The 22,993-nt window shown below is 34.9% G+C and overlaps 1 protein-coding gene across 1 annotated transcript; it reads right to left on the reverse strand.

The window, feature by feature from the left end:
* Nucleotides 1–1,611: 1,611 nt before the first annotated feature.
* LOC106715582 (glutamate decarboxylase) lies at nt 1,612–21,335 on the reverse strand. Its single transcript, XM_014508899.2, has 14 exons — nt 21,071–21,335; nt 20,639–20,736; nt 20,000–20,075; nt 13,796–13,905; nt 13,519–13,645; nt 8,953–9,150; nt 8,697–8,815; nt 8,337–8,477; nt 7,099–7,209; nt 6,962–7,029; nt 4,578–4,656; nt 2,389–2,538; nt 1,941–2,135; nt 1,612–1,845 (listed from the first exon to the last, which is right to left on the reverse strand). The coding sequence occupies exons 2-14, from the start codon at nt 20,702–20,704 to the stop codon at nt 1,663–1,665; spliced, it is 1,623 nt and encodes a 540-aa protein (XP_014364385.2). The 5' UTR covers nt 20,705–20,736; nt 21,071–21,335; the 3' UTR covers nt 1,612–1,662.
* Between the last annotated feature and the right edge of the window lie 1,658 nt (nt 21,336–22,993).

Consider the following 22,993-nt stretch of genomic DNA (forward strand, 5'->3'; position numbering starts at 1 on the left):
AACCAAATGTTGGTAATTTGATTTCATCTCTAAAAACACTATACATTAATTGGCAAAATGGGAGAAAATTCTAGATTGTTGTGACTGATATACGAATTTATATCTAATTTTAACTATTAATTCATAATTCTCTAATGTTCTGATTGTTCAATATTTCACTGGGTGTAGTTCGTAATACCTTCCTTTATTAATAAGAGACTTTCCAGGGAAATAAAATGTGAAAAATAAAATATATTAAAGAAAATAAAGTATGTACCTCAGAACTTCTCAGAACATGCATTACTATAGACATGAAAAAATGATGAAGTTGACGTGAAAGTTAAAATTTGTAAATTAAACAATTTTTGCGTTATTATATTACAGTTTAAGATATAGATAAGTTTTTTTAATGACACATGAATACAGTTTTACCTTAAACTCAATATTTCCGTATATTTCCACTGCTAAAGACAAAATATAATATACTGTCCTTTTCTATAGCAATATTTTTGTACTTTTGTTTCCGCAGTGGAAACACACCCTTAGTGAACATATACACTCTATACATAAATTAATTCCATTTATTCATACACCTTTCTATTTGTATCCTAGTAATGGCAGATCAAAAACACTACAAACTCTATTTTTTTTTTGATAATTCCAATATTTCAATCTATTAGAAAGAGACATATAGCTAACGCTAGTTATATATGTTTTTCATTATTAAATATCATGATTGAATATCATCATCATCATCACCACCATCAATATTACTTAAAATATAATTTAAGTTACATCTCATAAACATTTAACATTAAAACACCACTAGTACATTCAAAATGTACGTTTAACAAAGTTTAGCCGTTTTTAAACGTGTTGTGCTGAACTTTGAAAAATGTACGTCATTTAGAAAATACACTTTCAGAATCAATGTAGACAATACGACAATAAATTGATATTAGACGGCTGCTCTCTTGCGGACAACTAAGTCAATATTAGGCAACGATAAATAAATTACAAGTAAAATATAACAAAAAAAAAACAATTCAACAATATAATATATAACAAGGGAGTAATAATTAGGCACAGGACGTGATCGTAAATTAATGATTTTGGACATTCTAACTATATGCGTGATTAAGGGAGATACGATGTTAATGAAGTTATAAATCTACGTAAAGCATATTATGAAAATACCGCGTTGTGATTCGAAAATATTACTTTAGTAAGAATAAGAAATTCTCGCTGAATATTGTAAATTTTCTAATTAAATTTGTTCTATAGTTATTATAAAATAGATAAATAATAATATCATGTTTCTAACATTCGTACAAGAAGAAAATACGGTTGAGCATCTCAAATAATTCTATTAACAATTATTTTTTTGGTAAAAATTAATCTTTGAAAAATCAGTTTCGTTATTTAACATTAGTTTATGCTCCTTCTATATAACAATACTAAAAAAAATATAGACGTTTATTTTAAATACACGACTATTATTAGAGATAACACAAAGAAGCAATAATCGATTTATATTTAACTTTTCTCGCCTGTTTAATAGTGTAAGGATCACGATCACTAAGTCATAGACAAAATAATCACAGATTAAAAACAAATAATAAAAGTAACATAGATTAAATAACGATAGTGAAAAAGGTACAGATAATAAATAAAGTGATGTGCCTAATCAACAACGATGTCCTGTCCGAGGCGGTCCATCTCAGCGAGCAGGAAGTCGACGTCGCGCTCGGTGACGGCCGCAGATGAGATGATGTTGCGGAAGAAGTTGGGACGCCTGTCATCAGGCTGGTAACCCACCATCAGCGTGCCCGACTGCATCATGCGGCCCTTCAATTTCGCGCACACCTGGACAAAAGAGTAGACGTTATTGCTTGAAACTTTTCTGGTCAATCTGTTTTGGTAATTATATTATGTAAAAGCTTAGTTCCTTTTTATCTCACCTTGCCTAACTTGATCTCCTTGTCCCGATTATGCGGGAGGCCGCGAAGCTGTTTGGGCAGATACCAGAAGGAGACGTTCACCATCTCTGGCTCCAGAATGAGGTAGAACTTGTCGGGCTGCTCGCGGATGCGGCGGACCATGTACTCCGACAGCTCCATCAGACGGTCCATGAGACGCTCGAAGCCGGACGTACCCTGAACATAAATGACGCTCATAGAAATTGTACAACTGGATTTAAAAAAATATCGTTTTAACCTACTCATCGTTTTATGCATATTATACCTTAATTTTTGCTTCCTAAGGTCTTTTATCGCATAACTGTTTCCACAGTGGACGAAAGTAAAACTATTCGTAAGTTCTCTTAATGTTATTTTCTAAGCCTAGATAATATTTTTTACATATGCGATGGCACCATCATCGTCAACATTATGCCTAGCTTTATTATACCTTGCCCCTCCACTGCAGCCAAAGCTTGAAAATGTCATTATGTCTGCCGCACTGGATGACCTTGTCACCGGTGTCGTACCGCGGGTCGTAGATCTTGTCCGTCATGAACAGGTACTCCGCCGCCATCTCGTTGCAGCTCAGTAAGATGCCCTATACAAATAGAGTTAGGAAGATATTAGACATGGCATATAGACATGACTTAATTATTTTTTTTAATTTATTTTATCGTTAATTGGTCACTAAGGAAGACCTTTGAGTAGATTTCTGATAGTTAATCAAAACTAATAGAGACCGATCACCTAATTCTTTACAAAACAAAAAAAAAGCTCTATCGATTTTACAAAAAAGCGTGTAATTTTCTAAATTTCTTTAGCACAAAAACGTTTTGATATGAACCACAATTCTATAGCTTAAATTTAATGTAAATATTTTGTTTGTGAGCAAACATCTGCCGGAGACGATAGCGACACCCTTCACTGAAAATATGAATTGCAAATTGTTTGTGTGTTTTGAAAGACTTACGATATGGTGACATATCAAATTAAAATCAACGTAGACAAGCTTAATAAAGCTGATTTTCATCGATAATTATTGCTAGTATTAATTGATTATTTTATAATTTTTAAATATTTCGCATTTATTTTACAGTTTTATTTAACATCTATTTTTTTTTATTTTTTTTCACTAGGAATATGTAACTGTGAAATTAGATTTTTATTTAGTTTTAAATCGTTGTAAGAAATAAACAAACCAAAAATACACACACAATTTGGTTTGTCTGCTGCATACTATAATATAAATTATATTTTTATAAGTTACTGTTTAGTCAAAATTGCGTTACACAGAAGTGGCTTATCCTAATAACTAGACGATTTCAGCCTTAATTTCTAAACTGTTAAGGTAAATATTTGCTTGATTTCGTATAAGTTATTCTAACAACATTATGCCTTGTAAACGTCAGCTCAATATGCGGAGCAATAAATTTTCAGACCCCGCCTTCTCGGTTGAAGTTGGGAGTAGAGCTGTACCTTGAAATGTCGATAACTTAAGTACCTAATACATTGTAACGGTGAGATTCTACAGCTAAAACATACGAATAAAATATATTTGCCACATCTATTATTCTTCTTGAAATAAATGGAATATTCATGTATGGTAATGTAATTACTTTAGTAATTTTTGTAACTCATACATTTTTGCAATTATTTTTAGCCGACTATAAAAACGAAGGCGGTTATGAATTCGACTGTATTTTTATGTGTGTTACCGCGATGCTCCGCCACTGGTGGTCCGATTTTGATAAAAATTGTTTTAATCAAAAGGTAGTGCTTGCAGATGGGTCCCATTCTTTTGAATTTTTTTAAACATTATTTTCCAATTGAACTATAACTAAGGAAATATGAATGAGTAAGAATTATTATTATTAATAACTATAAAAATTATTAATTCAAAAAGAGATATCTTATCTGTATTTTTAAATACTTTTTCTTAATATCGATATATGTAATGACAACACTAAAGCCAACTGACATCGGCACGCGGCACTTTTAATTAAATTCCTCCCGACACTTACAAACATATGTTGCCAATTTCAGCCCCATCCTCATCTTCCACAAGACAAAACCTATTCTATATCCAGTGTATAAGATATAAAATAGCTTACGATTTATATTTTATTTGCTACTGTAGAGAACATTTCGTATCGTTAAACACAGTTGCCTTTGTGCGCTTGTGGCAGCTTTCGCCTCCGATAATTAGCTTTTAATAAAACATATTAAATGGCACTTTGATTATATACAGATTGGCCCAGTACTATGTTTGAAGGTTTTCTGAACTTAATTGTGAGTACCAACCACTAAAACATCAAAATTCCTTGAAAAAACTGAAATTTGCTTGTTTTGCGCCGTTGTTTCAGCACTGAAACACATAGTTTCAGCAATATGTATAATAATATTTATTACTTAAGCCGAGATTAGTTTACACATCATCTTTAAAGTGCTTTAAAAATATATGTTAAAAGTTCAGTTTTTTTTTGTTAACTGAATGGTTTGGACGACATGTTACTCAGTTCACAACCTAATCAATTAAGTTATTATCACGTCTTTTGATTTTCCAAGCATTATTCTATCATCATCTATGAATACTCTTCGTTTTTCTATACACATTTGATATGAACTTATCTCACTAACCTCATGCCTGAAATGCACGGTGGAGCATTGCAGAAGTGTGCCCATCAGCTTGTGTGGGTTCCAAGTCACCGAGTTTGCACTGAATATAAATAAAATTTAATTATAACACTTAATTTATAATTATTAAATTGATTGATTGTGGATGGCTATAAAGGTAGAGGAAGACCAAAGAAAGTATGGATGGATTGTGTGAAAGAGGATATGCGTAAGAAGGAGGTGAATTCAGATATGACGGCTGATAGAGATGTATGGAGGAGTAGTACATACTGTGCCGACCCTCTATAGAGATAAGTGCAGGTTAAAAAATATATGACAGTAATCAAAAAGTAATAACTCCCCACATAATAAGGAACTCTAGTAACTATTAGGTATTGTGCCTAAATACATAATTAAAGATGTTACAATCACTGTCAAAAAAAAAAAAATAGTTTATATATTTTACACTCGGGTTCAAAATAGGTCCCCATCGGTCGTAAATGTCTGACGTGTAAGTGAATTTTAAAGTAAAACAGTGTTTTATCTTTTATTGACACAGTTGCTCCGTTCTGCATACGTTTTAGGCTAATCCCCACTTTTCAATGTTTAAGGGTCGATGTGCAAATGCCGCGTATTACATCGTAGAGTAACAGTGTTCGTATTCAGGTATTTCTTTTTCATTTGGTCAATTAAAATAAAAATTCTAAATTCTTATACTTTGAAATCTATTTCAAATATAATATTTATAAATGTATATTTAAAGACAAACCTAAAAGCAAAATAAAAACCGAACTCCACGATGCCACCATCTAAATAACTGCTTTTCCTAAACTGCTTGTTGTTTGGTTGAAGTACTTAAAGAGTCATAAATAATAGACACCATTTTTAAATCTGTTTCGTAGTTTTATAAATAAAGCGTCGTGAATAAACATTTTTTGTATAAATTTCAAGTACTGCATTTGTTAAAATATTTTATAACACATCTCCGAAATTATTTAAGTTATTACGTTACGGTGTGACAGACGGCCTGCTTTAAACACACCCGGATGATAAATGAGCGCAGTAGCCGGGAGCGCAGCTATGTATGTCGCTGGAACTTTTTTGTTTTTTGCTAAGAGGGTGCGATTTTTAATTGATTGTCGGAGTTTATGGCTGCTAAGGGTGGCTTAGATTGACGGATATACTGTGTGGGGCTCGCATCTGTGGATATCGTAAGAAATCTTTCTTTTTTGTTTTTCTTATTAACGAAGAGCTGTCGCCCGTGACTCCGTGCGGAATTAAAAAAAAACAATTAGTAGCGTATGTTCTACATCTGTGCCAAATTTCATCAAGATCCGTTGAGCCGTTTTGGAGATACCTTCTAACAAACATCCATCCATCCAAACATTCACATTTACAATATTAGCAAAATAAATATCAAAAGAATTCAATCAATATATTAACAAATAAAACATATTATTTATTTTGTTAATACGAGGAAAACATAGCTACGTGAGTGCTACATTCGTAGAGCCGTCTACGCCTTGTAGCTTGTAGCAGTGACGTGGAGTGACGTGCGAACTTTCAGGCTGCGCCGCGCTCCGCCACATGAAAGGTTTTTAATCCCTTGTATAGGGCTGGCATATTACATGTTCTTTATTTTGTTCTCAGCTGCCCTTACTTTAAAAAAATCGTTCGCATTTGATGATTCTACAATTTTTTGAAGTCGAAATCTTCTCCTTATTCATAGACCGGCATTTTTAAAAGGAAAAAATTGTTTTTTATAGAAGTTTTTCTGAGGTACGTTTAGACATTTAATTATACCTAGTAGTAAATTAAACGTCAATTTTATTACGTTTAACAGGAAATTCAGCAAACTCTTGCATGGATTAGATTTTTTCCATTACATTTGTTTGTAATGATAGTTGCCAGCCCTACCCTGCATGTCATACGGTCGGCGCGCAAGGCTGTGCGAACGGATTTCCCTCTCCGCCTCCTCCCGCCTCCTCCCGCCTCCTCCCGCCTCGCACAGAGCATCGGCATTTAGCGCGGCCATGATTGATGGCGGCTAATGGCGGGAATGGAGGATTAATTCACTGAGCGGATTTAGATGTACTGCTGACTCTATAGCTGCTACTTAGGTATATTCCTTCATCATACTAATATTATAAATGCGAAAGTTTGGATATACTATTTATGGTTGAATGGCTGTATATTTGTTACTACGTAACTTCAAAACAACTTAACGAATAACGATTAAATTTGGAACACATGCTACCTAGGATTCTGGAAATCAAAACCTAGGCAACTGTTCTACATGATGATCTAAAAATGAATGAAATGAAAACTCTTTTGTATAGTATATTCGTAAATTTTTTGTTTTCGATATTTTTAATAAGGTACTAAAATACAGTTTACTGAACACTCACCGTTCGATGCCAGTAAGGCGAGGGTGACGGTACTTCTTAGAGAACAGCAGACCACCTCCCCAAGCGGCCTGAGAAGAAACATCATGTTATACAAGTGTTATAAAAGAGTTACTAAACATCCATAGACTACTACTTACATCAACATGCATCCACATGTCATATTTCTGGCAGATGTCGGCAATCTCGATGAGGGGGTCGAAAGCGCCTAGCACTGTGGTGCCGGAAGTCGCATTTACAAAGAATGGTACCTGCACAAGCAAAACTTAAGTAATTACTATTCTTTACTCATTTCAGGTCGAGACAGGCGAGAGAAATGATATTTCGTATCCGGCTTGAAGGACTATAGTGTTTGGAAAAAATACGACAGTGATATATATACTATTTCACCTATGTTTTTTAACTTTTACTGAATCTCTTTCAGACGAGTGATACAACACTACACTACTACTAGCTGTGATCTGGTAGCGTAATAGTGGTCAAACTTATCTAAATATAATATATAGAGATAATATCTGACTGGGTTATGTTAGGCATACGTGTCTGTGACGTGAGAGTGGTGGCGGGAAAATGTCTTGACTCAGGAAGTAGATACTACCACGGACCTGCTCGGTTGTCCGAGTGGGCGGAGAGGAGTACTCCGACGTGGCGCGTCCCCGGGTGGTGGATAGGGGAACGCCCCGGCTTCGGCTGGGGTAGGGCTTCGGCCCCGCGAACCAAACTCTAGGGTCGGTCATCGTGTTGGGTGTTGCACATGACCGACCCACCTGGAGAGGGCCGTCAGTGGTGGGTCACAGCAGTGACTCCGCCCTGACCATGCCCAACCGGGGTCGCACCGGCAGATGCGACGTGGTGGGGCCGCGGGGGGTGTGGGTGGGTACTGGTTTATCCTGCCCATCTTACAGCCCTCGTGGCCGGATGTGGGGTGAGGTCGTGGGGGCTGTGGGTGGGTAACCCCCTGCAGCCCTCGTGGCCAGATGTGAGGAGACGGATGGATGTGTGATGGAGAGGCCGAGGGGGGATACTGGTTTTCCAGTCCCCTCTGCGGCACGTAGAGTAGGGCAGAGGGCGGGCCGTTTGGTTCCGCCGGTGGGGGCTGGGGTGGTAGGACAAAAAAGATCCTACCTCTCTGGCTCTCACCACTTAGGGAGAGGCGCTTCGGCGCCAGACGCACGGCCCGAGCTTTGGTTAAGGCCCAGCTGATACAAAGCTCGGGTCACCGCGTGTAGGTGGGCATGAGGGTTTTTAGTGGGTATGGCTGAACGACTGTAGGCGAGTCCCACACTCCCTGCGCCATTGCACTGCCCGGCGCAGGGGTACGGAAGTGTATTTTCCCTCGTTACAAAAAAAAAAAAAAAAAAAGGAAGTAGATACTAACGTTGCCACGATCCTTGTGGTACCGCACGAGGCGCTCGAGCTCCGCGGGCAGCATGCGACCGCGCTCATCCGACGGCACGCTGACGCAGTAGTCGGTGCCCAGGCCGCACACAGACGCGCAAGACTTCACCGAGTAGTGGCACTGCACAACAAAGTAATCATTGTTTGTGATAGACTGTGACAAAAGCAAGCAATGCAATTAATATGAATCCGTAGAGCTTTGACAAACTGGTTTAAATATATTATATGTTGTTCCGACAAGTTTGGACTCGGATAGACCCAAAAAAATCTTTGTACATTTAGTCGTAGGATAACTATGAAATGTTGTTGCAATTTACAAGTGTACTTAAATATAAGTAACCTGATCGGAGGTGAACATAACGAGATGTCCGGGGATGCTGGAGAGGCCCTTCTCCTTATACTGTGGGAACTTGTGGTGCCGCGCCGCTAGGAACGCATACAGGTTCGACACCGAACCGCCTGCAGCGCATAAAACAAAGTTAAAACTAAATTTTCTTTCTCAAAAAAAAGTAATCTCTAGTTTCAACATCCTAGCCGAATTATACTTGGTGTATAGTGTAAAATTCCATATTTAATCTGGCATGTTAACACCATACCTGGTGCCAGTATGGAGTCCCCACACTTCCAGCCGATCATTGAGCGCATCTTCTCGAGTACGACGTTCTCCATGAGGATGAAGACGGGCGCGATTTCATAAGTGAACATGTTGGTATTGGCTGCGGCGGTCAGCCACTCGCCCGCCAAAGAGATGACGTCCAGCCCGCACGACAGTTGATTGAAGAAGTGCGGGTGACCTGACAACAATTCATAGTTCCTTACTATTACATATAGTTGACTAGGACAGCTGCTGTTGGTTTTGTCAACACTCGCTCTGTCTTGTGATTCTTGGCCATCCACAGCCGTTCCAAGACATTCCTAGTTCAATTAAGTACGCTAAGGTCTCTTACTGTTCATATTTCGACATTAATATGAATAGTTTTTTTGTTAACATTTGTTGTAGTGTAAAGAAAAATCACAAACAAAAGGGCGATCGTGTTGTTACCGGAAGTAATAGCGCGCGTCGTCGCACAGGACGATTGTAAAACATCCGGTGGGAAATGATTTCTCCGCGACCATAACATATTAAAAACAAAATATTTTTACACTTCTCTTGTTTTAAACCGATCTTCAATTGAAAAAATTAATAAAAATTGTCTACAAAATTCATCTATCTCCCAAAAATGGGTAAACGTTTCTAATAGTTTCATTACGACCTAGTAAGTTTAGTTTTATCCACAAAAGTAGACCCCTCCTTTTTTTAAATGTCCCCCAAGGACACGTCTCTATATTATTTATGTGTCAATCTTCCTGCCTTTTCCGGTACAGATAATATTTTGTTATATTTCTTTTTTCTGATAACAGTTAGAAGGGCGATGAGTTATAAAATTGGGGCGCGTTTATCTTTACCTTATAGCATTTTTTATGTTTACATTTGACTCTGTGTACTGTTGAGAATAGCTTGCTGATAAATTTAAATAGTGGTGACGTCATAATTAAACCAAGATTTAAGAGTGACACGTTATTTTATTCCTTCTAATTAAATAGATAATAAATGACAATCGAATTGTTAATTTTTATGCTTAAATATGACAAAGTGAAAAATAAATTATTATTTTAAGATGACACCGTAAGGTATGACACAAAAATATAAAATTAATTTACAAAATGACAAAGAAGTGTTACTGAATCTAACGACCGCGTGGTTAGTAATCACTGCTTACCCCTCTAAGAGACGGGACGATAGTGTTTGTTTTTTTATATAATGAAATGATAAAGTGCTAACACGGAGGCGGTCGGTGCGGTCCCCGGGGGCCGACTATCACGCCGCGCAGCCGAGGGTGGGTAAACAGAATTAAATCAAAATAGACAGGAATTTAAATTAGTTGTATTGTCCTCTACGGTTATCTGTGGAATATTGTGGAAATGTAAAAAATAATATCTTCACCAAAAGTAAGTCAAAATATAGTAGTAACTAACTACCAGAAAAAAAAGATAAAGCCACTAATAGATAAAATCCATTTTCTGTATTCATTCTTGAATTAAAAACTATTCGAGCAAAGAAACATCCGAAATAAATTTTCTAGACTGTTGATGAACTGGATAGATTTAATTTTAAGCTCTATTACGTTAACGGTAAAGTGTAAATTCATCTGTTTGCTTAAGAGATGGGGCTGCCACAACAAAAATATTATTAATTCGTCAAGAGGAATTTAATATAATCCCCTCGGTACGCGGCCAGATGGGGCTGCAATTAATTCGGGTTCGCCAAGTCAGGTGTTGCTATAATTCCCATTTAATCTGCATTTTAGAGGGCAACACTGGTGTGGGGAGTTTATGTGAAATCGGTGTTACTGTTTGTATTGAAACTATTTGATTTTTTAATTTCTACTGCATGTTACTTGCTGTTAAACTTAACTCATAGCTATCAGAACGTGCGATAAATGAGATTTTAGAAATCTAATCATCTGAAACTACAAAAGTCACAGTAAGGTATTGTTTAATTGTGTCGCTACCGCTACAAAGCTATATTAAACCTACGAGCATAAACTCCATAAAGAAAATGTTAAAAAAAATAATCTTTCCATAAACATTTTATGAAATATCTTAACAGCACGTCATGAACAGAAAATATCTGAACAGATAACCCTTGACACAAGCACTCTTCAAGTCAATACAACATCTTTTCGAGCCCACTTATCTCGCACCGCAACCATCCCACGGGATCGTCCCCTCTATGCCAGATACATTTCCTTCCTATTCACAGATAAACAAAAAATATCGAATTATTTCAAACTCTATTCAAAAAGCTATAAGAGTTAATAATGACAATGATGTTTGACACGTGGCGCGCTGTCAAACTGACAGCAATCAGCGGCCATTGTGGCTGCGTTATATTTATGCAGAAATTCAATTGCATTATAAAAAAAATAACCTGAAAATCATAGTGGCATAGAAAGTGTTAAGTCAATAACATGTTAAGGTTATGGAAGGCTTATAATTTAAAATATTGCTTGGTTTTCTATATTTTTACACCCTTATAAATAACTATATTAGTTACTTAAAAACCATCTTCTCCATTGTAAACTTTATCCCACAAAGCCGAGGACTCTATAAAAATCAATCCATAACTCCAAATCCTAATCTATATTCAACAATGGACGGACGGACAAGGGGATGATCCATCAAACTATGTTAATACGGGTTTCAATAGGACAGGAGATTGCGAGGAGGCGTGCGGGTAGGGTGACCATGTTTATAAGACAAATGATACGGAAATTCTCGTTAAAATTAATATTGATATCTTAAGTAAGTAAACAGCAACGGGATGTTTGCTTGATTGAAAGTACAAATAACGAAAGGTTAAAGAATATTTCTACTGCTTAGTGTCATTAAGAAATATTTTTTATTGTTATTATATCTTTACAAAGATGATCGTATGAACATTTCACATATGAAATTATCATAGCTTAAGGTAATCCAAAGATAAGTATTATAAATAAAAAAAATGTGGTCACCCTAAACCGGTGGCTTAATCCAATGATTTGGGTGGCATTAGGGCCACAGAGCCTCTTGTAAATCAACGCGGGTGCTATAGCGGCGCGTTATGGCGTACATATTGTTTTTACTGCTTAGGGTCGTTGAATATAAATAGCTGGATTGTAGATAGACTTTATACACACGAGCGTAATAGAAAAGTAAAGCCAAGATTTCTTTTATGAACCTTCATAGCAAAGAATTTATGAAGCGCTAAGTTGGTTGACGTGCTACGAAAAATTGTAAGATGGTAACATTGTTATTTGTTATTTAATTCTACAAATGAAAAATAATATTACCATTTATAGCATTTTGTAAGCTAAAACATGTCATATCTTACGAAAAAATATCACGAATACTTTCAAACTGTTTACCTATTTTTTGTCGGCAACTACGAGTATGTTATCTTTAAACGTTAACAATAGCAAAAATAAGACAGAAATAAATATCCCTTTTATTAATCTGTAGAACCTGTAAATAGGTCTCGATTTAAAATTTAAAGAAAAGCACCGTATTTTTGCTTTGTATTTCGAATAGTCATCATTTCCCTCTTCAGCATCCGGAGATTGTCTCGAAATCAGGAGATCGATGCCCCACCGGCGTCGCCCGCAGCCGGCGGCGATTACACACGCGTCGCCGAGCGTGTGATGCGACCCGCGGCCCGCGCGCCTGTCTCGAACCGCCCTGATCTTACACATCGCAGACCTTTGACGCATGGATCATTCGGAAAGCTTTTGTTTCTAGTAAGTAATGGATGTTTGTTATACATTCGACTTTTAATTAAGATTCGAGAATATAGTAAACATGTAGTGCATCTTGGATTCCGAGCTCAAAATAATGTTGTGATGTTGTTCTAACTCATATTTTATTTATTTTTAAAACTTCCGATGTATTATGGTAGCAATCAAACTATTCGATAACACGTGATATCACTGAAAGATTAAAATTTTAAAAAGTTTAAGTCTCACTACAGATAATTTTCGAGGAAATATGACACAATAATATGTCGTAACTTATATGCATATAATTTGCACGTTATTCATGTTACTGCATACAACAAAATTTCAAATTAGTTTCGTAACTTGACTTAAGTTTCAGAGCACGTTTCAAACAATGTTTGCAACTAGCGCACTCACAGGGGCAGAGGGATGCAGAGGGTAAGAGAGGGAGGGCAATCAGGGTGTATTGTACATCTCCGCCCCGAAACCGGCATCAAACAATTCAATTATGTCCACAAATGGTCCGCGATGATCGCGCGCCGTTACTTACACTTGCCCGAGCAGAATGCAACCTGTTTGAGGGTTAAATTCATTCCACTACTGTTATATTACTGCTCGATACTTTGATGTTATTTAAGATGATAATATCTATATCGTTGAATTTTTTGCCTACCCTTAGCGTGTGAAAATACTGAAAATTAAATGAATTGCATCTTCAGACCATCGGAATTGTAAAAACGTAGTATTAGTGATTCGTTATTAGTTACAGTAGTAGATACTGGACGATAGTTAGGACAACTCCACAGTTGGCGCGTCTTTTAAGTACAATATTTATTTAGCAAAATGTTAGTTGTGCCGGTTTCAACTCACCTGTCTTGACTTGGTTCTTGAGCGTGATCTTGCAGTCCTCAAGCAGCTGCTTGAGCGGCAGCGGGTGCTCCGGCAGCTGCAGGTCCAGCATCTTCTCCATTTCCTCTGGCATCTTGAACTCCAAGATCTAGCACAAAGAAGAAATTATTTGATACGTAAAAGATTAACATGATGTAAGTGGTAAATAATATATGGAATTCTTAGCACAAAGTTTAGCCACCCACTAATTATAATGTTCATTTCCGTTTCGGACAAATTCCGTCTACCGTTTCCTCACCTTCTCATTCCTGTCATTGACTTGCTGCACGTAGTCAAGTAGGACGTCGACGACGCGCGCCAAGAACTCCCGCGTCTGCGCGTTCGCGTCCTCGCGATACGGCAAGATGGCTAGAAACCAGTTTCACATGTTACTAAAATAATATTGAAAGTATTTAAGTTGATTGCAGCACAATAATAACTTGGATTCAAAGAGGATGCGGAATTCTTGATTCAAATTCAGATTTCATTTATTGAAAACTGCGTAGCATCGCGTAAAAAACAATGCAACGGACAGCAAAGCGCTTAAAATAAATAGAATGGGAAACATTAATTTTAGGTTATTTTTTTTTTGTATCCCGGTCGAGTTTAAAAATTGTATTTATTTAATTTTCATATTCTTTTACAAATATGAATAAACGTTTAATTGTTCAAACAATATAAGAAGTCTTTTTGAAAATAATTCGACTCGGAGATTCGTAGACAACGCTACGTGCTTTCAAAAGTTTGTAGTCATTGTCGTAGCTCATCCAGGCTTGTTCCGTATGCTTTGTCAGTGCTTATTTCTTTTGTTGGGGAAAGCAAGTTGTAATGTCAGTGTTAACCCCTCGCCCGATGCTTCGAAAGGCCTTGATTAAAAAGTCGCTGCTTTCAATAACAACCCCTACTACGTCCGAGAACTTGAAATGCTAAGGTGACCATGTTATGTGAAAACGAAATTAAATATTATAATAAAGGTTTATACATCATTAATAATATATTTATTTCTAATTTGCCTTTAATTTATATTGTTTAAATTAACACTATTTGTGTTATATTTGAAAAATATGTAGGTCTACTATATATGTAAATAATTATTAACAAGAAAGTATTATTACTAAAAAAATCATTATGAAAACAGAATAGTGTAAACAAATAAATAGTTAGGATACATAGACATCACAGTATCTATGGTGATTTATGGTAAGAGTGAGCGATGGGCCGCGTCCCCGAAATAATACCAGTCCCACTCACCCTGATGAAGGGCCCCGATGGGCTTGAAACTAGTCGGTGCCGACACCGGACAAACACTGACATTAGTTAATGATGATTTCTCACGAAAGTTTGAATAATTTAGTATTTAATGTGGTAAATAAAAATTCAACATAAATTTTCATAACATTAAAAAATATAGCAAAATTGTGGACATCGGAATGTATGCACAGTTATCATGTACGTCGTCATATTGTAATAAGAGTCAGGCTACACAGATGTCTTTGATTTGTTATTCGGACGCACCGAGGGGATGTTGTAATCGTTTCTAGATGTATATATACTCGTACGTAGAAAGATAATTATATATAGGTAGATAAACATGTAGAAAAATTTATAAATTGCTTTACATATTTAAGATAAATATTCAATTTTACATAAATAACATTATATTATTAAAAAATCTTGCTAAGACTCATATTAACAAAAACACTTTACATAATCCGACTTACTAAGTGCTTTGCCCTAAATCTGTAAACCCTTGCACTGCTGTGGGCGTCTGGCGTCATAATTCACAGATGCTAACACCATCTCCACTGTCAGATGCAATACGATGAACCCCTAACAAATTATTTACACATCTATAGGCTTATTGCACTTATGTTTCTATTGCGATTTCTCGGTACTTTAATTTTTTTAAATACATACTAAAAATTCTATATACGTAAGCGTTTTTTATAGGAAAACTAGCTGTCGCCCGCGACTCCGTCCGCGCGCAGTTGAAAAAAAAAATTAAAAATAGATGTTGGCCGATTCTCAGACCTACTGAATATGCTCACAAAATTTCATGAGAATCGGTCAAGCCGTTTCGGAGGAGTACGGGAACGAAAACTGTGACACGAGAATTTTATATCTTAGAAATAACTAGTGATTTTTGAAAAAGGTGCGATTCTAACAGCTTTACTCTGAACAAATATTGACTAGCCCCCATTCGAAGGGTATTTAATTGTGAAGCATTACATCACATTCCAGATGTTGCTCACAACTCCAACTAATTTCGAGTATTTACAAGTGATATTGAATCTTATTAACATTTGTTAAGGTTCATTTTTAATAATTGTGAGAAGTGAGATATAGGGAGAGAGATTTTGTGTGAACTTATGTTTCCGACATCGTAAGCCGATTGTCATCGCGATGTGCACTTTGAGAATATTCACTAAAAGAAAAATATTTTTATAATCTACGATGTTTTGGAATTTAACCAAGTCATTACGAAATATTAAAACTTCTGGTTTTTTTTATCCACATCAAAAATACAAAAGAACAGTTTTGTTAACAATTTACAGTAAATTTTTCTGCAGTTAAATTACACGGGTATTTTTAGTATGGTACATAATCATTCCCTTTCCAGTGAAAGTAGCTTTTTGTATACTTTACTTTTGTGCCTTTGTTTAATTTTTAAAACACAGTATAAATTTGTGATAGCAAAAAAACATCCAAAAATTAAATATTCATATATTAAATTAGTCTTTTGGAATTTAAAGCATTTGTACATTCAAGTAAAACGCATTGCTGAATTAGAAGAATGCGAGGAATTTCACTTAAAACATCCCGGGAGCGATTGGCCGCGCAGTACAATGCACAAAGCAATAACACAGCTGCGCGAGGGTTGATCGCATTCTGTACGGACGAATAATTGAAATTTTGGAAAAGAATGTTCAAGTTATTTTAACAGACAAATTGTCCATAAAATTAAGCTTCAAATTACTTTTAAAACTTTTGAGTTTTTGATTCGATTCCAGGTCCAAATTTTGTCTATTTTATACATACAAAAATGTCAATGTTCCAATTTTAGTGATAGTCAAAAATCACTATAAGTTAAAATTATTATTTTATTTTTCAATATTATCATAAAGTTATTGCAAGCTATCATATAATCATGGAAAATACTTTTACAATGTATCTTTGGACTATGTTTTATACAATAGCAAAATAATCGTTTAATAAGAAAATCGGCTACAAATTTCCACTATTTCGAAAAGTAAATCAATAACATCCCCAATATGGAATTGATAGCGCGCGGCTTTTGTGGGCTTAGACGAGGAAATTGATGTTTACTATTCTAAGAAATTTTAATACTAAGTCTATTCTACAAGTGCAAAAATAGTTGCAAAGTTTTTTAAAGAAACTTCTGGTGTTAAAGTTTATTATTTTAACATCAATATTTTCAAAGTAATCAAACGAAAAAATAATAGGAATCATTTATGATTTATAAAAGTAACAAAAACTGTACAATTGAAAGAAAAAAATTTTACTAATATAACAAAAGTATCTCCGGAACGGCTCAACGTAGTTTGGAAAAACATAGGCAACTTATTTTTTTTTTTAAATCCTCGCGGACAGAGTCGCGAGACGCGAGTTTTAATGACATCTTATTTTTGTGTCATGATCTTTTTATTATGCTTGTTACTATGGAAAAATTACTTTTTTTCTGTCGTTTTGTACCTTCTATAAGCTGGGATTTATATTGAATGTAGGACGTCCGATAACATCTATCAGATTGTAACAAATTGTGAAGAAACTAGTTCTTCAGATTTTATCACGAGTTTAGTAAAATTCATTAATTTACCGAACTTAAAATCGTCAAGGGCCGCGCCACAACAATGCTTGTGTAATCCTTGTTATCTTCTAATAAAAAGCAAGTAAAATGTCTATGGTGCACTGTATTCCATTGAGATCCTTTCAAATGAGGGATTTAGAGTAAAACCGGAGTCATTACCGCGGAAGAGGACGGATCAAGTTGTCCCGACTGCGGGCTATTTATGACCCCAGCGGCGGTCGGAGGGTTGGCTCACTAAACACAACTAATTGTTCCATAGTAGCTTACGATAAAGTACATTCTGATATCGAAATATTTTATTTGATAATATTTAACAGTTTTAAACATAAACAGAAAAAAAACGGTCAGTAATATGAGACGGCTAAAATCTGTATTACATCGTCTGAGATCTTTAAAACCTTTTTATAACAAATTGAGACCAAGAACAGATATGAATTCGTGAGGTTATTACGTTTATTTATTTTTTCCTTCAATATATGGAAGTAAATTCGATTTAAACTTTGTAAACTTATCAATTAACAGAAAACATGGAAGATCACTTCCCCGACACTAATCCTCACACCCTTCCGTTAAGGGTGAGTTTAGCCCTCGCTCCTTTGGCACAGTGTACCAAAGTTATTTGCGACCATTGAATGCGGGTTTGATTACACGGAACATAAAAAAGACTAGTTTTGTAACTAATTAATACGAAAATATTAATAATTAAACTTAATTTTGTTATAAAGGCTATGAAACCATTTTTATTTTAAGCAATAATTACATATTCAAACAAATTATACGCGATGTGGTGTCATTCTAAATAAACAGTTATGAAACGTAAATCCACCCCTAAAGCCAGAGACAAATAACCGCAATCTCTTTAGTCTATAGTCGTAAATAAAAGAAAACAATCAGTGTCTATGGGCTATGAGGCGGGCGACTCGCAGTGGCAGCGGTAAGCCTCGGAAATAAATTATGGCGCGCGGTGCAAAGCAAAACAAGATAAACGGCAAATATAAGCTCTTTTATATTCCTATTTTAGAGAAAAAAAAAATTATAGAAAGAATTTATATTATAATACTGTATAGATGGTACGATGGTAGATGGTTACGATCCAACATCAAAATTATGTAAACAGAGACACGTCAAATTTCATACACGGCGGCCATATTGAATTTTTTTCCAGTTATTTTGTGTATTTTTTTTAGAAACTGAAATAATAATTAGAAATACAAATAGCTAATGTTGAAAAAGTGTAATCAGAAACATTTCGTAATTGACGAGTTTTATCGCAATTTTTACTTTGTGTATGGTTTTTAATTGGAACCGAGATTAGATGAGCGGTTTTTTAGTTAACATTCCCAGCATTAATCTCCTGTAATTTTATACATACACACAATTTCGTACATCCTACAATTAAGACAAAAGAATTAACGAATTAGTGACACTTTCTATGACTAATTACTCACACCCCACAACAAGTCACATTACGGCTCTAAAAAGTAAAGTGATTATTCACCATAGTCTCCGCTCCAGCACTTAAAACTGTCACCGAGTCGTTAATTATTGTTGTGAATAAAAACAAGCGACAGAAATCAAACTGAATTTGCAACAATCATTTCGATTCAATTAATAATATTTAAAGTACATACACATTGTGTGTATGTACTTTGGAAGTATAAAAAAACAATTAATTTTTTTTTAAATTTTCTTCTTAACAGAAATGTTAAAATATATCAACGTCATTTCACATGTGAGTAATAATTTTAGATGTTAAGATGGCAACACTATCTCTTTGGTTTTGTTCTAGAATGTTGTAATTTAAGTTGGTTTTTGTGTCTATTAATAAAAGCACATTTCACTTTATTTAACTCTATATTGTTTATTTTTTACATCAAAAGACTTGATCAAGTAGGGTAAAGGTACAAATTTCATTTACTATTTCTTTAAAATGACGGATTTATGTAGCGACAAATGATAAGTACATTCATGCAGTAAAGTGTCAAGTTACAGAATACTCGTTATCTCTCTTCCTGTAGATGGCGCTACGTCCGCGGCGCGGCGTACGGTCAGGAAATGACGCGCACGAGCGTGTAATGTCGCAATCATAGGGTGAATTGAAATCCGATGTTACTTAGATATTATCTTTTTAATTGAAAAAAACAATCAATTTCGATATAATAATATCTATTAATGTTTTAAACGTACACAAAAAGGTATGAAAAGTTAAGTAGTCCTTTTAAATTGCATTTACTTTTAAGTTGCTACGTCTAATTGACTTTTTATTACTTTAAAATAAAGAGCACATATTTTATCACTTGCAAAAGAAAACTTAGTAAGTACAATGATAATTATTAATATTATCATCATCTCCCTGGCCTTATCCCACTCATGTAGGGTCGGCACACAAGGTTTTATAAACCTTAACGTTTTGCCTTAAGTTTTTACGGCCGACCGCCTGCCTGTCGCCAACCTTACTTGGAAGGTAATAATGTAGTTATATAAAATATCGCCTGATCATACTATAAAAAGGATGTGTAAATTTGTATTATGAAGTCAACTTAACCCGACAGAATACTGAACCAGAATTTACAGTTTCCGTGATATGTACCAAAAATAAATGTATTAAACTAAATGTGTGTTCCTGATACTTACAGTCGTAGTACAAGTTGCCAACAGCCGAGGTCAGCTTAGGCGTGCTCTGACCGGACAGGGACGCCATTCTCTCGCCCTGCACACAATACATTATATTAGGACATATGTACCAAAAATATTAAAGTACAGCTCTTTATATTAAGAATTTAAAAAGCGATTAGCATTCCTTTGAAAATATTCGGCATAATAATAACATTGATGAGTAGCGACATTATCAAAATGTTAACATTTATTAAAAAGTAGACTGTTAGTTTATTTGGTTTATATTTTAGATTATTTAAGTTAAAATGGTAGTTGCTTTTTTAAAATGAAATCTCTAATTTTCAAATTCTGTTTTTACTCGTATCTTGTAAGTTTGTATCCACTCTTTTCATAGTTTAATTATGTAATAATTAATTTATAGTTGCTAAAGCTAAATAATTAAAAAAATATATTATATCGCGTCATCGTTAAAAAAATATATTAAGGATTATATTAGGCGGATTATTATTAATATTAAAGTTAGCAAACATGTACACATAAGCATTGGTTTTTTAAGCAAAAACAACCATGCAAGAACAAAGAAATATGTAGCGATAAAATCAAAATGGTTGCCAAGATGGCGTCTGAATGGACACTATAATGGATTTGTGAACGAACCAACTGGATATGTTCAGCTATTTGCTTGCAGTACGAAAAAAAGCCGTCCAAAGTTAGCTTTGACATTTTCGCTAACTTCTAGTTTTGATATTTCTAGTCTGTAAACAGAAAAAAATATCGTTAATTCAAAAGATACTTTGTCTTATAGAAGTTACTTTAATTCCGAACGGCCGTAATTAGATCGACTTCAAATAAATTATATATATTTTTAAAAGATATAAAAAATAATAATGACTTTTGTGCGCAGATGTTCTGCGCATGTGCTAAAAATCCATACTCCTACGTCAAATATATACATATAGACATAAAATATATGCAATCTACTATATACTTATATGTATTTAAAAATGAACATAATTATAATTACGAAAAGCGTATTCTAAAACTAAAAACTTCTACAATAAATACATAAATGAATACATAAATACGAACCTTAGTGGAAGTGATGCTTAACGGTATACTTTAAATTTAAATATAATATAGAGATTATAAGTTGTTTTAGTTTTATAACCACTACTTGTAAGATATATTTTTAGTTGAGAAACGAATTACTATATGGGAAAAGGGATCGTTGAACAAACAATTTGTGAACGAACTGGGTTCGCGAGTTACATATATTTCGTATATGTTTAACATATATGAATGGATTTTCAGGGTACTATTATGTATTAACCAGCTTTGGAAGCTGCTGCCTCGTCTGGGACAAGTTTGGAGCTAGACTGGAAGCTCAGCGAAGGCTTTCAGGGGCTGTACTCGGCGCACGCGCGTTGAAAAGGTCGTAAGGTGAGCGGAGTTGTATTGAGGCCGGTGGGAGGCTGGTCAATACGCAGGAATCAGGTCACCCCCATCCCCATACTCTAGGCTTAATGCATTTATGCTTCGGTACATAGATATCCGTGAAGCGCAAGTTCTATCTCATTGGAAATAAGTAATTTCGTTTTGTAGAGCACAGAGCACATTTCAACAGAATATTTAGTTGGAAATGGAATTTTATTAAGAAGATAAACTTTGGAAATTATTAATTGTAGTGTTATTTAATTCTTTTGCATTAATAAATAACATTTATTGTTACGTGTTTGATATATTTAAGTATAAGGGCTTTACCATAAAGAACTTAGACAGTGTTTCAAATACCTTTTAGCTTAAACATACATCAACCCTTTTATACCATGACTCTAGCGCCTGACGAGGATTTTTGGTTATTGAAACAATATTATGCGTAGGACTGCGAAATGTCATCTTTACCAAATAATGAAGTATTTATAGCGAAAGCATTGTGCAGATACATATTAATGGTGAAACATATCACCACGTTGACTATCAAAGGGTTAAAACACGCGTTTAATTAAACAATGTCTAACAATATTTTTGGAGTAATAACTTTAATTTTTTTTGTTAGGAAAATATGTTAATTATCGTAAATATATACAACATATTTTTTAAAGCCGAAATACATAGAAACAAGGCAATGAATTCGTAGTGTAGATCGCCCACGCAACAGCCGCTCTACCGCCTACACAGCCTTCGCCCACGCAAAGGAGGACTGGAAATACAACTACTAACATTGGTTTTACAATATATTATTTTGTATTATGTAGATAAGAAATTTACAAATAAAGGGAAAATAAAATTTGTACCACACAAATGGAAACTACCAATTCATCTTGTGATAATTTTAATGTGAAAGGAAAATAGGAAAGATCTCAGTGATATTTGCCACAACCACAAATAAAAGTTTAAGAATGTAATAAATATAATAAATCTGAATAAATGTATCTAATATAAACGAAAAATTATACTGTCCACGTACGGCAACGCTCATAGTGTATTATGCATATTTTTTTAAGTCCAACACCAAAGAGTTTCATTTACTGTTTTAGCTATGAACATTTAGCCTAAGCCTTTTAAAACAACTTACATAGATCTATAAGGTAAACATAATCACTAAGGTAAATTATTACAATATACAATCTTGATTTAATTTTCACATGAGCAAATTGAGAAATTCCTAAGCTGCCAGACTGTAAATAATTTGAAACTTATCATATTTTCAGAATATAACAGCGACAGCCACATTTGCTCTCAACAATGCCACCCCTACTCATCCCCTGGAGCTAAGTCTCCCCCCATTCCGCTCAACGCCGTCCATTTTGGTAGGGCGTATGACGTCCGTGGGCGTCGGCACGCCCACGCCGATCGATACAGCCAGGCTGCTCGCTGAATCATATTTGTAATGGCATATTACGAATACTTATAATTTTACGAGTATTAGATAAAGACATTTAAAAATATATATAACTACACGTTATCTCTTTAATATTAAATAATATTACTAGACTTTTTTTATAATAGCTG

The sequence above is a fragment of the Papilio machaon genome, chromosome 19, assembly GCF_912999745.1.
Source record: "Papilio machaon chromosome 19, ilPapMach1.1, whole genome shotgun sequence".
Lineage (NCBI taxonomy): Eukaryota > Metazoa > Arthropoda > Insecta > Lepidoptera > Papilionidae > Papilio > Papilio machaon.

Excerpts from the sequence above, each read along its gene's own strand:
- LOC106715582 (XM_014508899.2), bottom strand. The coding sequence starts at position 20,704 with ATGTCAAAGCTAACTTTGGACGGCTTTTTTTCGTACTGCAAGCAAATA. Across the intron at positions 9,151-13,518 it reads CAAGAACCAAGTCAAGACAG|GTCACCCGCACTTCTTCAAT; the intron begins GTGAGTTGAAAC and ends AATTGTTGTCAG. Across the intron at positions 7,030-7,098 it reads ACATGTGGATGCATGTTGAT|GCCGCTTGGGGAGGTGGTCT; the intron begins GTAAGTAGTAGT and ends GTTTCTTCTCAG.